The sequence below is a fragment of the Acomys russatus genome, chromosome 10 (genome assembly GCF_903995435.1).
Source record: "Acomys russatus chromosome 10, mAcoRus1.1, whole genome shotgun sequence".
In the NCBI taxonomy this organism is placed as follows: domain Eukaryota; kingdom Metazoa; phylum Chordata; class Mammalia; order Rodentia; family Muridae; genus Acomys; species Acomys russatus.
The window spans coordinates 15297689-15313558 of NC_067146.1; the positions used below are offsets into that span (position 1 = coordinate 15297689).

A 15870-nucleotide genomic window follows, 5' to 3' on the forward strand; every position below is an offset into this window, starting at 1 on the left:
TGCAATATTCCTCTGTTGAGGATTCTCTGTTTATCTCTGTACTCTCTTTCCCCCATTGGGTTATTTATTTTGGTGGTGTTTAATTTCTTGAGTTATTTTTGTATTTTGCATATTCACCATTTGTCAAATGTAGGATTGGTAATGATCTTTTCCCAGTCTGTAGGCTGCTGTTTTGTGCTGTTGACAGTGTCTTTGCCTTACAGATGCTTTTCAGTTTTGTGATGTCTCATTCATTAATCATTGACCTTAGAGCTTGAGCTGTTGGTCACCTGTTCAGGAAGTTGTCTCCTGTACCAGTGAGTTCAAGGCTCTTCCTCACTTTTTCTTGTAACCGGTTTAGTGTGTCAGGTTTTCTGTTGAAGTCTTTAATCCATTTGAGCTCCAGTTTTGTGCGTGTGCAATTGTACCTATTTGCATTTTCCTACATGTAGACATCCATTTAGGCCAACATCATTTGTTGAAGATGCTATATTTTTCCATTGTATCCATTTGGCTCTTTGTCAAATGTCAATGTCCATAGGTATGTGCGTTTATTTCTGGGTCATTGATTTGATTCCATTGATAAGCCAGCCTATTTCTATGCCAGTGCCATGCTGTTTTTATTACTGTTGCTCTACAGTACATCTTGAGATCTGGCATAGAGATTCCTGTGGAAGATCTTTTATTGTGCAGGATTGTTTTTGATACTTTGGGGTTTTTTTTCTATATGAAGTTGAGAATTAATCTTTCAAGGTCTGTAAGGAATTGTGTAGGAATTTTGTTGGGAGTTGTACAGAATCTGTAGATTGCTTTTAGTAAGATGGCTGTTTTTACTATGTTGATGCTCCCAATCCATGACTATGGGAGATTTTTCCATCTTCCGGTATCTTCTTCAAATTGTTTTTTTGGAGACTTGAAGTTTTTTTTTTCGTACAAATCTTTCACTTGCTTGGTTAGAGTTACACCCAGGCACTTTATATTATTTGTGGCTATTATCAAAGGTGTACTTTCCCTAATTTCTTTCTCAGTCTGTTTGTCCTTTTATATACAGCAGGGTTACTGATTTTTTGAGTTGATTTTGGGGGCGGGGATTGTTTTGTTTTGTTTTGTTTTTCAAGACAGGCTTTCTCTGTGTAGCCTTGACTGTCCTGAACTCACTTTGTAGACCAGGCTGGCCTCAAACTCACAGCAATCTACCTGCCTCTGCCTCCTGAGTGCTAGGATTAAAGGTGTGTGCCACCACACCTGGCTGATTTGTTTTTTTTTTTTTTTTTTTTATCCAGCCACTTTTCTGAAGATATTTATAAGCTGTAGGAGTTCCTTGGTAAAGGTTTTTGGGATCCCTTATATATACTATGATATTATCCATGAATAGTGATAATTTGACTTCTTCCTTTCCAATTTGTATCTCCTTGATCTTTAGTTGTCTTATTTCTCTAGCTAGGACTTTAAGTACTATATTGAAGAGATATGGAAAGAGTGGACAGCCTTATCTTGTCCTTGATTTCAGTGAGATTGATTTAAATTTCTTGCCACTTGGTTTGATGTTGGCTATTTGCTTGCTCTATAATGCCTTTATTATATTTAAGTATGTGCCTTGTATCCCTGATTTCTCCAAGACTTTAAACATGAATGGGTGCTTGATTCTGTCAAATGCTTTTTCGGCATCTAGGGAGATGATCATGTGTGTATTTTCTTGTAGTTTGATTTTGATGTACTGTTGTATTTTCTTGTAGTTTGATTTTGATGTACTGTTGTATTTTCTTGTAGTTTGTTTTTGATGTGCTGTTGTATTTTCTTGTAGTTTGATTTTGATGTGCTGTTGTGTTTTCTTGTAGTTTGATTTTGATGTGCTGTTGTGTTTTCTTGTAGTTTGATTTTGATGTACTGTTGTGTTTTCTTGTAGTTTGATTTTGATGTATTGTTGTATTTTCTTGTAGTTTGATTTTGCTGTGCTGTTGTGTTTTCTTGTAGTTTGATTTTGCTGTGCTGTTGTGTTTTCTTGTAGTTTGATTTTGATGTACTGTTGTGTTTTCTTGTAGTTTGATTTTGATGTGCTGTTGTGTTTTCTTGTAGTTTGATTTTGATGTACTGTTGTGTTTTTATGTATTGAACTACCTCTGCATGTCAGGGATGAAGGCTACTAGGCACGGTAGTGATATTGTTGATGTTTTCTTGGATTTGGTTTGAGAGTATTTTATTGAGTATTTTTCATCTAGGTTTATAACAGAAATTGGTTTGAAATTATCTTTCTTTGTTGGGTCTTTGGGTGGTTTAGGTATCAAGGTGACAGTGTCCTTGCCTTGAATGAGTTTGATAGTGTTCCTTTGGATTCTATTTTGTGAATTAGTTTGGAGATGACTGGTTTTACTCTTCTTTGACGGTTTGGTTGAATTCTATGATGAATCCATATGACCCTGTGCTTTTTTTTTTTTTTTTTTTTTTTTGGCTGGTAGACTTTTAATGACTGCCTCTGACTCTATTTCCTTAGGAGATATAAGATCATTTCATTTGTTTACCTGATCTTGATTCAACTTTAGTAGTTGTTAGTTATCAAGAAAATTGCCCATTTCATTTTGATTTTGAAGTTTTGTGGCATATAGGCTTTTGCAGTATCATGTATGTGAGTCTCACCAATAGAGGCTATTAGTTCCCTGAGAACTAGAGTCATAGGCAACTGTGAGGCAACATGTGGGTGCTGGGAATCAACCCACATCCTCCGGAAGAACATCCAGTACTTTGAACTCCTGAACTATTCCTCTAACTCCTGTATATTCATCTTTAAATAGCTAAAATAAATAGTGATCTCATGATTGCTTACACATCCACAGAATCTTTGCAACTCCTGTAACTCCTATAAGCCTTTCTCTCCCCAATAGATCTTTTATTTCCTTAAGACATGGCATACTGAATCTTCACTACCTTCATTCATTTTGATGTCTACAACCAATCTCCTTCACATCAAGAACAAAGATATTTAGGATCTCTTTGCTTTTATTATTATCAGTCTGTTGGTCTCCTCAATGCTTATTTGATGTTTTCTATAGATCTATTCTTTCGAAACGTTTAGCTAAGGTCTTTGGCTATTTTGTGTCTGTATTTTTTTATTTTCTACCTTTTTTTTACTTTCCTTTTTATTGACTTTGATGCTGCTTTTCATAATATGAAAAAAATAATTTTCATTTCATGATTTTAAGTATTTGCTAATTATTCGTTGTATGTTTACCTGAACGTGTGACTCTCAGTTTAACTGTCTACTATGTTTTCACCATCTTGTGTCTGGTGCCTTCAGGAGAAAGAATGCCCATGTAGAAATGATGATCTGAAAATCCGTCCTCTGAATGTAAAGACTCCTCATTCATATGATTGGCAGTAGCTGGTTAGCTTTTATGAAGCATGTTCTCTCTATGTAGCTAACCTCACCTGGCTTTGATAGCATGTTACTCATGGCTATGGCCATAAACCTACAATCCTCCTGCCTCAGCTCCTGACTTCTGAGTATGCACCTATACACCCACCTAAAGGATCTTTAGTCTCCTTTAAAACACAAACAAACATCATCTCAGCGCTTATCAAAGCTCATATCCCACATGTCATTTGATCACACACTGTTTATAGATACTAATCACTATTACATGCAGTAACTTCGAACCCCTACTCATATCTAGCCAATGGACAGGACATTCTCCACAGTTGAGTGGAGAGTGGGGTCTGACTTTCACACGAACTTGGGTGCCCCATATTTGACCACGTCCCCTGGATGGAGAGACCTGGTGGCACTCAGAGGAAGGATAGCAGGCTACCAAGAAGAGACTTGATACCCTATGAGCATATACAGGGGGAAGAGGTCCCCCTCAGTCACAGTCATAGGGGAGGGAAGTAAGGGGGAAATGGGAGGGAGGGAGGAATGGGAGGATACAAGGGATAGGGTAACAATTGAGATGTAATATGAGTAAATTAATAAAATATATTAAAAAATAAAATAAAATAAAAATAGTTTAAAATTAAAAATTCGGAGCATAGTCATGAATCAGGCTGATACTATGTTGACAATCTTTTTATTCACAATGCTGCACTTTCAGCTTTTGATTTGACACTTCATTTCACAAACATGCTTCCTAATCCCAAAGAGAGTGTAATGAGAATCAGCAAATAATTCAGATCAAAGACCTCTGTATCTTCACTAGAGGAATCACAGAATGACATCTCTAACCTACCGATAGGTTCACAACACCCAGGACAGTGATTTTTCCAAGAGTAAGACTTCACCATGATTCTTTGAATGTTCAGAATCCAGAGTTTCTCTCAAGCATAAAGATTATTTATTTTTCCAGCTATTTCAAGAAAAGACTGTCTCATAGCTAAATATATGTCTGTGTATTCTTGCATAGATATGTACATATATATGAATGTATATACACACATTTATAAATGTCTATGTAGCAAATATAGTCAAAGAAAATAGGCCAAGAAAGGAATTAGGGGAAGAGACATAATTCTATTTTAATTAAAAAACTTTAAAAGAGAATATTGATTTTTTTCCCCTTGATCTTAGGCAAAAGGCTAAAAGACAATAGGAAGAATATTGATTTTTACAGTTAAATACTGTGTGTGTGTGTTCATGTGTGTGTGTGTGTATGTATGTGTTCATGTGTGTGTGTGTTCATGTGTGTGTGTGTGTCTGTGTGTGTGTCTGTGTGTGTGTATGTGTGTGTGTTCATGTGTGTGTGTGTGTTCATGTGTGTGTGTGTGTGTGTTCATGTGTAAAGGGCTAAAAATGATTTCAGTGTGTGTGTGTGTGTGTGTGTGTGTGTGTTCATGTGTAATGTGTGTGTGTGTGTGTTCATGTGTAAAGGGCTAAAAATGATTTCAGAACTCGGTACCACCCAGTGTTTAAGGTGTGAGACCTGAAGGAGGGTTAGCATAAAGTTGCTTTATTCTCATGTATCACTATAGACTACCTCAGCTGCAAAGGGATTGAAAAAGCATCAGGTAAAAGGCCAGCATCTGTGGAGATCTGAATTCAGGCAGCTCTTTGAAAGAAAAAGATTGAGCATTGCCACAGAAATTCAGAACATCCTCCAGCTTCCCTCAGAATTTGAGATCATGGCCTGTTTTCAGAAAATGGCGGATGTGCACAAATGATCTGCTGGGCGTGAAGAGAAGGCTGCAATAGGCCCGGGAAGAGGCATCGCATTTGGAGACCACATCTGGGTTCTCCTCTGTGGTTTCCCAGAGTTCTTCAGTCCACTCCAGTGCACCCAGCCATTTCATATTCAAAACACTGGTGGTGTTTGGGAGATGAGAAAAGAGCAGGGCCTCAGAGCACGTGACGGAAGAGCAACTCCCTTTCTATAGTGATGGAGAAGCTACAGGAACAGAGGTGGGGACTAGCTAAGAAGAATGAAAAAGGAGTACATGATGCCACTCTCAACGTCTCTTGACAAATTGATATGGTTTGGGGGTGAAATAATGCAATCCCTCCCTCTACCCAGTAGGTCATCTAATTGTGAAGGAGAGAGGTGCTATTTTAGGTATGCAACTCTCAGTATCAATAAATAAGTTGGATTTGAAAAAGAAAACTTGCTCTGTGTACTTCAAAGTGAGATTACAGTGGCCACGTCCTGGACATCTAGTAGAATTTAGCTGTACATGGATCTCTCCCCGGACTCCCTGGTCTGTACAGCTGTCTATGGGTTATCTCTCTTTTCACACACCCCTGGAAGGAAGCTGTGTTAGTACCTTTTAGAGTCGAAGGTTTATGGTGAGTAACTTCTGTGAGTTACTATTATGGTCTATATTGAACAAACACATATTATTCTATTAAATAATACCATAAAAGTGTGAGTTCCTCGGTAATAAAATAAGAGCCAGAGAGAAAAATGAGATTATACATTTGTCCAATTGTCAGGTGTGAATGAGGCTTTTCTCATGCCAGTAAACTCCAGATGTTTTAAGCTTCCTTCCTTGTCTACACACACACACACACACACACACACACACACACACACACACACACACGTTATATATTTGTAATGGTGCTGGAATTCAAACTTAGGCTGGCTGGGGCATGTTTCTAGGTTACAACTGACCATTGTGTGGAAGTCAGTGTATGAACTTGAATCAGCTAGTCATACCCACAATCAACATTCAAGGGGAAATGCATGCAAGCATCCTGCTCGTGTATAATCTTCTCTCTATACCTGCAGAGCCTTGGGAATGGTGCTATCTATATTAGCTACCGGCATCCATTGACTGCATCAAGACAGTCCTCTATATATATGTCAGCAGGCCACTCTGATCTAGATGTATTTATTATTTAAAATATCAAATAAGAACACTGTATTTTGCTGATTTCCACCAGCTAGTTCTTTCTCGAGTCTCCACAGACACTTTCTCATTCACATCCCCTTTTCTATTTCATGTTCTTGCTCCTTTTCTGTATTTCCCATAAGATTCTCAATCATATATAGTGGCATGTGGCAAGGGTTCAGCATAGGGAAGTGATTTCCAAAATATGCTCCCGAGTCTCCACTGCCAGAGCACATATCTGACATCTGGAAGGAGGAAATCTTTCTTTTTCTTAATTATATATTTATTTTAGTGTGTGTGTGTGTGTGTGTGTGTGTGTGTGTGTGTGTGTGTGTGTGTTGCTTACATGTATGTCTCTGTAACACATGGATTCTCAGCACCCATGAATGTCAGTGAAGGGTGTTGCATCTTATATACCTAGAATTATGAATGGTTGTGATGCACCATTTAGGTGCCAGGCGTTGACCCCGGGTCCTCTTCCAGAGCTACAAGTTTTCTTAACCACTGGGTTCTCTCATATCCCCAGGAGGAGATCTGTCAGGTTTTTGTTGAAGCTCCTATATTTATTTTGATGTCAAATACTCATTGAGAAGTCCCAGAAAGTGTTCGTTAGGCAGGCTGCTAACTCACAAGCCCCTTTATCATTTTTGTGATTTTCACCAGGTTTGGTGGTTGAAAGTACATAATGATGTGAGAACAACGGTCCTATGCCCTAGGTTGCTGTACGCTCTCTCTCTGTCTTTACTGCATGTAATTTACTCTTTAAGTATTGCCATGATCATTTCGCCCACTAGTATCTTTTCAAGAAGATGAATGTGGTGCAAAGTGTTAGTCTCTTGTCGCTGTATTTTTTCCTCTTTCCTTATACAGTTTGATATCTAAAAAGTAACATAAGCTCCACCCCCTTCTCAATTTGTTTTAAGGAATGAGGATCTTAAAATGTAAAATCACTCATCTAGTAGTTTGTCTAGTGAAAGCCTGACTGCAGTCAAGGGCAATTACGGTAAATATTCTCCAATGTAGCTATAGGAGAGAAACTAGAATCATTTTAGAAAATGGTGTGTTATTTATCTCCTACTAGTCAGACTTAATAACCATGACTCTTTTTCTTTTTTTCCTCTCCTCAGATGTACATCCAGACAACAACACTTACTGTCTCCATGAGTTTAAGTGCTTCAGTGTCTCTGGGAATGCTCTATATGCCCAAAGTTTATATTATAATTTTTCATCCAGAGCAGAATGTTCAGAAACGCAAGAGAAGCTTCAAGGCTGTGGTGACAGCTGCTACCATGCAAAGCAAACTGATCCAAAAAGGAAATGACAGGCCAAATGGCGAGGTGAAAAGCGAGCTCTGTGAGAGTCTCGAGACCAACAGTAAGTCACCTGTAGACTTTGAGATGGTCAAGAGCGGGAGCACAGCCTAATAGATGTACGTGGAACATTCTTCTATCAGTCTTGGGAACTCTGCTACATAGTTCTATGGGCATGCTGGTGCACACATACCCTGAGACTGTCACAGAGCTAAATGTGTACAAATGAGAAGTTGTTCCAAGCATATAAACTGCCCACCAGAGCTCTTTAGCAAGCTATGGCAGTTTAGCTCCTCCTTTGAGGTATCACAGGGCTTGGCATTTGGGATGCTGTTTCATTTACAAGATTCAGTTCTGAAACTTAGGAATTATTCTCCAGTGTTTGTTGCTTCAATATTGGCTACTTCTTGTTATTTTAGTTTATCTGTGATATTTGAGGAATGAGTACTCCAGACCAAGCACAAATAATTGACAAGTTGTTTGGGTATTGGGGAAATGAGAAAAGAGTTCATTAACATCTCCAGTGGAGTCATCATAAGTACTAGGTTTCTCCTTGTGTTCTCTTCTTCTTCTTCTTCTTCTTCTTCTTCTTCTTCTTCTTCTTCTTCTTCTTCTTCTTCTTCTTCTTCTCCTTCTTCTTCTCCTTCTTCTTATTCTCTTCTTTTCTCCTCCTCCTTCTCCTCCTCCTCTTCTTCTCCTTCTCCTCCTTCTCTTCTTCTTTTCTCCTCCTCCTCCTCTTCTTCTTCTTCTTCTTTGGTTTTCTTGAGACAGGGTTTCTGTGGTTGGCCTGGACTTGCTTTGTGGACCAGGTTGGCTTCAAACTCACAGAGATCCGCCTGCCTCTGCCTCTGCAGTACTGGAATTACAGGTGTGTGCCAGCTGCTCTCCTTTTAACTTTTCTTGATTTCTTTGTTGAATTTGTGCATTTAAAATAAGCCTTGAAAACCTCCTGGACCTAAAGACAGAATCTTTTCTCCCACTTTTTTAACCTACTTTTCTTTGCTATGTAGTTGACCCAAAATCCCCATCTGGTAACAGTAAGATGATTTGATCATCCATCAAAATTTAACTTAAGAGTTAAGGCATTCTTGGTATCCACAGAAAGTCAGTAAACAAGTTAGTTATTTGTAGTGTAAAGATTTAGAAGTAGAAGATAATAAAAATTTCACGTATATTACTTGGTTGTATAAACAAATTAAAGAAAAATAAATCAGAGCTGAAGTCCTTACTCTAGAGTGCCTCTCAGTGTTTTGGGAATGCCATTGTATAAGTCTGTATTAATAAAGATAAGTGTTAGTGTTGCTGTTGCATATATGTTATGCCAGCATTTGGGAGACTGAGGCAAGGGGGTTCTGATTCTGTGACTTGGGCTTAATACATGATCCTATTTCAGAAAAACAAGACTACCCAAGAACGAAAGTACTTTCTTACCCCCTGAGACCATTATCACTGTCTTTTTCCTGCTTGGTATTCTTTTGACTTTGTCTTAGGGTTTCCATTGCCCTGAAGAGCCACTATGACCACAGCAACTCTTACAAGAAAACTTCTAACTGGGGCTGGCTTTAGTCCATCATCATCATGGCAGGAAGATGGCAGCATCTAGCCAGACATGGTGACAGAGAGTTCTGCATCCTGATATGCAGAGAATAAGCCAATGGGCCTGGCTTGAGCATCTGAAACCTCAAATTCTGCCCCTGGTGACACACTTCCTCCAGCAGGGCCAGACCTCCTCATAGTGCCACTCTCTATGACTCCATGTGGGCCATTCTCTTTCAAAATACTACAAAAATTAAATACAAAAGAAGACAAAGAATTGGTTTTAGTCTGCTTAATTAATAAAGAAATTGATAATTTCCACTGGAGTGACAAAGTTTTCTCTGACTTAAGTATATGAGCAATGCATATTGTAATGTGCAGAGAGATAATCTCACATGTATAAACATGCTGAGTAAGCTCATCAGCTAAAGAGCTGATGAGGTGCCAGAGCAGGTGAAGGAACTCAGCACCAAGTCTGACAGCCTGAAGTGAATCCCAGGTCCCACAGTGTGGAGGGAGATAACTAACTCTCACAAGATGTACTTTGACTTCCACATACACTTTGAGCGGCAAGCATACACATACACACACACACACACACACACACACACACACACACACACTATACAAACAAACAAACAAATTAAAAAAACCTGAAACCTCAATGGCCTAAGCCCTCTTGACTCCAAGAAGATTATCTCGTAAAAATCTCAGTCACCTTTAGAGAATGAAATCTTGTCACATCTCAAGAACTACTTCCCACACAGACACCGTTCTTTCCAAAAGCAACAATGTGAACGTGCAAGAGCTGACACAGTCGGACAGATTTTAGTAACAAATGGGTATGATCACTCTTTATCACAACCGATAGGTAAACAATTTACCAATGACGGGACTATTAGCAAAATTCTGGTGATCTGGGGCCAGAACTTTCCTGTTTTCCAATTTGAAAGCACTAGTGTAGGGATTAAAAGCCCATGCAGATGCCAGTCAGCCGCTCTTGGCACTATGCCCTCTCACTTCTGGCAGTGGGAGCGTGAATCACCAGACACTGTTCGACCTGTGATTTTTGTGGCCGTCGAGAAAAGGACATAATGGGGTTTCAAATGAAACAGCTAACATTTTGGTAGAATATATACCAATCATCCCAGGCCCACCTAAGGAACATGATGGGAGGAAAAATCAATATCCTTTTCCAAGCCCTTGAAGAGCAAATAGCTTCCCCTCAAAGTAAAATATCCACCATCGATACACACCAGTATTGTATTGTTAAATCAGTCCAAAAACACTGACTATTTTCCTTGTTATTTTCTGTGGATGTTGAAATTATATAATGTGTACACATTTCTCTGATTTCTCTAAAATGAGAAAGAGACATTGCAAACATGAACGGTGTTAGGAGGGTGAGCTTCCACATTTGGAAGGTAAAAGTAGTAAAGATAAATCAAGATAATGTGAATTACTGCCTGAATGAAAGTTTGGGCTGTAGTTAATATAAGAGTATTTGAAATTAAAATGAAGAACTACTATTATATTAGCATACTCTCTTTTATTTTAGTATAGGGAATATCTTGGTAACTGTGGCTACTAATCTGTTGCTGGAAATTTTTATTCTGACTAAATAGTGATACATACATACATACATACATACATATGTGTGTGTATAAGTTTAAGATTTGTATGTATATACATGTGTACAAATATATGTATGTCTGTGTGAGTGAGTGCTATCTGTGAATACGGGTACCTGTAGAATCCAGAAGAGGGCCACAGATTCCCTGGAAATGAAGTCACAAGCAGTTTTGAGCTGCCTGACATGGGCATTCAGAACCAAACTGAGCTTGTCTGGAAGAGCATTAAGCATAAGTGTTCTTAAGTATGAACATTCCCTCCAGACCCAGAAGCTCTGCTTTAAAAGTGAGTTGTGTCAGAGAGAGCCCCTGTTCTCCTCATGGAGACTGCACTGCCCATTGACTACATCTGAACGAGAGATCTAGGTTCTCTCTGTGCATTGTGCCCATGCAATAGTTTCGGCAGGCCCTCTGCGTCCAGATTTGTTGCCTTTGTTGGTCTCTTTCTACCCCTCCCCACTCATTGTTATCCCCTCAGTTTTATCTTCCCGTTCCCCCCTTTCATGCTATTCCCCTGCCCTTGACCTCTGGCAGAAGGGGACCTCCTCCCTCACCATCCTGTCAGGTCTTGCTTCCCCTTCCTCTTTGTGCTGCAGGCCTCCCCATCAAGAGGAAGTGATCAAATTAAGGGCACCAGAGTTCACATGGGAAGGACTCCCAGCGCTCTGCCCTCCTTGAGCTGTGAGTCTCTGGGTCTGCGTGGACCCCTGCTAGGTCTTTCCGAGGACAAATGATAGACTCCCATCCTGTTCTGGTTCTTCAGCCATTTCCGATGTCTACTGTATTATTGCATTTGCCCTTCTGGTTGCGAATCCACCATCCTCCCTAGGGTCCTCCTTGTTATTTGGTGTCTTTAGGTCTGTGCATCGGTGCCTGCCTGGTATTTGATCACTTCCCCCTGGCTGGGCAGCCTTGCCAGCCCACAGAGGAAGAAGATGCAGCAGTCCTGAGGCGAGCTTAGTCTGGGACCAGATGGTAGGGGAGGAGGGCTCCTATGTTTCAGAGGACTAGAAGAGGGGAATATGGGAGAAGTGGGAAAGAGGGTGGGAACAGCAGATGAGGGAAGGTGCTACAATCAGGATGTAATGTGAACACATTATAAAAAATAAAAGTTAAAAACAACGAAATGAAAAAAAGTAAGTTGTGGACTCCACCCAGACTTCCGTGACATAGATTAAAATTTCAGAACTTCATATGATACTTCCAAAGAATGTGAATTTAGGAAGGAGACTCATCTCCTGACTGTGCATTACATGGCATATTTTTTTTTTATGGTTTCAGAACAGAGAGGAGAGTAGAAACAAAGTTTATATATGCAAAGCTTTTCAGCACGGCATATTATTACCATACTTGCGTTTAATGTGATACATTCATTAATAAATAATGACAGCGATTGTACTTCTTTCTTTTTTTGGTTTGTTTGTTTGTTTGTTTGTTTGTTTGAGAGAAGGTTTCTCTGTGTAGCCGTGGCTGTCTTGGACTCACTTTGTAGACCAGGCTGATCTCGAACTCACAGCGATTTACCTGCCTCTGCCTCCCGAGTGCTGGGATTAAAGGCGTGTGCCACCAAGCACAGCTGCAATTGCATTTCTTTACCCTAGAAACACAGTGTGTCACACCCAAGGAAGTTTACTATGGCCCTGTTCAAAAACTGGTTTTCAAAAGAGCATATACACATATGAACTTTGTCAAAACAGTCCCTCTGTTACTGCATCGGCATATCTTTAATCTATTTTGATCCATAATACTTCTGAAATAATGAGTCATGAAAATTATCTGACATTTGAAGTTGCCTCTTGTTGTTGCTTCATTCTTATTTTATTTTATTGAAAATAGATTTTTTTCTCTCATAATATACCTTCATTATGCATTTCCTTCCCTCTAGCCCCAGAGTTCCTCCCCACGTCCTTTCCCAACTGGATCCTACATTCTGTCTCTCATTAGTCATTGTAGGATTAATAAAATAAAAATAAGATATAATAAAATAAAACATAATAAGATAGAACAAAAGCTAACACATTGGGGTAGGACAAAACAAACAGAAGGAAAAGCGCATAAGAAAAGACAGAAGAAATAGAGATCAATGCAGAGACTCACGTTTCATTTTAATGTTCAGAAAATCCGACAAAAACAACTAAAGTGGGAGCCATGCAAAAGACCTGTAGCTTAAAGGAGAGAAAAATATATTAAAATATATGTATCAAATATATATTATATATTAATAAAATAGCCTAGGGACCTAAGATAAAACTGAATAGTACTGTTCAAAAAAAGATGTCAATAAAGTAACTTGTAATGACATTCTGCTAGATTTATAGATCAGTACTTGCTCAGCCATCATTAGAGCTGCCTTCTCCTGCAGCAATTGGGAACAAACAGAGACCCACAGCCTGCCCTTATGCGGAAAGTTAGGAACCTTGGAACCCTCAGCCCCAAAGGAGATGTTTCCATCAAACCTCTACCTTCAGAGGTCAGGGGACCCTGAGGCAGAGGACATGCAGTGTAAGAGTCAGAGGGGATGGACAACACCAAGAAAACAAGGCCCTCTAATTCAATATGATCAATGCACATATGAATTCAGAAAGACTGAGCAAGCATCCATAGGGCCTGCAGGGGTCTGTACCAGATGGGGTCCTGGAGCAGGAAGGAAAAGTGGGCACAGGGCCGCATCCCTGACCCAGAAGTTATCTCCAATTGGTAACCATTTGCAAATGAAAATGCGTTCTCTCCCTTCCCATAGCTTATCATGTTTAATGCGTGTACGTTGCTTGGGTGTCTGTATTTTCAGGACTGATGATTTCATATTGTAGAGTCAATGGGTGTAGTCGTCCATAGGGATGACTGGTCCCTTACTTTCAGCACTATTGAGTTGCCTGTAGCTCTTTGCTATGGTTGGGGTGTGGTAAGATTCACCCCTTCCACTTTAGCAGGCATGTTTGTAACATACTTGTTCATGTCTCTTCTCCTTTTTGCACTATACATATTTAATAAATATCTCCTACACTTTCAGACATTTCTGATAACAGTGAATAGTGCACAAGCTTCCGTGGCCATTTTGCTAGTCACTTTTCTAACTCAGTGTGATTTCTCCATCACAGCTACAAGCAATTAATGACAAATTCGTCAGAAGCAGAAAAAGGTGTCGATTTTGTTTTCTTTGAGAAGAAGCACAAAATACATTATATGAATCAAAGCATGAACATTGAAAGTAAACCAATATAATATAAAAAGCACTGCACCTCACTTTGCGCACACATACACATAAAATGCAGTAGGAGGCTTACCTTTTGGAAAGAGGGCTCTCCAGTAGGACCACAGAAGGACAGGAGATGACTCAGTCACAATGCTTGTCACAGAGCCATGAGGATCTGTTTTTAAATACAGTTATTCTAGTATTTAACATAAAAGAGGTAACAATTTTGAACATTTTCACACAATAACTATGTTTAAAATTTGAAATTATTTGCCTTTAGTTTTGTGTTGTCTGGGAGAATTAGCATGAGTATAAATTAGACGGAATTTTTGCTGTACATACTGTTGTGTCTAATAATCTTACAACAGTGAGGGCTGTTTTATAGTAAGCTGGTACCAGAAGACCTAAATATTAATATTATCCTTTGAGACTTTAATTCCTTGTGTCCCTTAATTGAGAAATTTTTAAAAGAACACATATATACACGTATCTATTGACAGTGTCAATATGAAGCTAAAAGTCATATATACTTGAGATTTTGGCATCTTAATTTCTAAAGTCTGAAATTATTGTTAATTATTAATAAAAGATGAACATTGTCAAGGCACAACTACTTATAACCACTTGGTTATAGAATTCATTGGGTGATTAAATTTTTGATTTAGTCTGGTAAATTTTTTTAATGTCTATTTTTTAGGACATTGGTGTCTTCTTTCTTTTTATGTATATGAAAATTCAATTTATCAAGCAAACATATAAATAAATTTAACTTAAGTTTCCTAATGATTAGTATTTTTGTATTCACATTTTTGCTAGTTTTCCATGTACTTTATACTGGACTCAGAGCTTTTTCAGATTAATATTTTGGCTGAATTCCTCATTGGATTTCTACTGCATGGTTTCAAATACTAGGTAACATGTTTTTAAAAGCGTTATCATTAGACAGTTCTGGTAGAACTTGAATTCTGGGATTGTGCCAGCGAAGTGGTTATTGTGTATTATTAACTTGTGCTAATTTTCGTCAACAGCTTCTTCTACCAAGACAACATATATCAGTTACAGCAACCATTCCATCTAAGGAGAGAAGTGGCACCATCTGAAGGAAGGTGCCGAGTGTTCTTAAATACTGAACCCGAGACTGAAAAAAAAAATGCACTCCTGGAGATCTCCATAGACTACAATCAATCAGATCAATAGTCTTGTAAGGAACAAAAAATTAGCCATGAGCCAAAAGTATCAATATTGAGGAGCAAAGAAGCCCCGTTTTATACAACACAACCAATGAGTGTCAAGCTAAAGCATTGCTTACCTGTGAGCAGTTTTAAAAAAATCTCAAAAGGAAAACTAATGTTAGCTTGTGAAAAAAAAATGCTGTTGAAATAAACCATGTCTGATGTTATTCTTGTACTTTTCTGTGATTGTGAGAACTCCTGTTCCTGTCCCGCACTGTTCAACTTGTATAAGACTCCGAGTCTCTTTCTTGTAATGGCTGACTGGACTGAAGCCCTGGGTTGTGCTACAAAATAAATGCAATGACTGACGCATGCAATTTTTATACAAATAATTTATTTCTAATAATAAAGGAATGTTTTGCAAATGTTGAGCGTTGTTTCGTTCCAGTTTTAAACCAGGGTAATCCCTTCTGTCCTGTTTATATTCCACTGCTTTTGGATCCTTGCCTTTCCCTGTGTTGACGTCACCTCCTTCAGGAACATGGCTTTGGGTTGTTTGTGTTCGCAAGGGGACTTTTATTGCTTTATGAAAAGGTATTCCTTGTGTAAGATTTTGTAAATATGTTTGATTCATGTGATAGATCTTCATAGCAACTACTCCTCTGAAGAATCATGTTGCAGTTTGGTATAAATCTCTTCGGGTTGTTACTGTAGACAGTGAGTTAAACTTGACTTTG

At 38.8% G+C, this 15870-nt stretch overlaps 1 protein-coding gene across 1 annotated transcript in view; it reads left to right on the forward strand.

The window, feature by feature from the left end:
• Grm8 (glutamate metabotropic receptor 8) overlaps positions 1–15039 on the forward strand; it is an 845527-nt gene extending 830488 nt beyond the window's left edge. The window contains exons 10-11 of the mRNA XM_051151844.1: positions 7419–7665; positions 14990–15039. Of these exons, the coding sequence (XP_051007801.1) occupies positions 7419–7665; positions 14990–15039 (297 nt within the window). The remainder of the gene's footprint in view (positions 1–7418; positions 7666–14989) is intronic.
• The last annotated feature ends 831 nt before the right edge of the window (positions 15040–15870 follow it).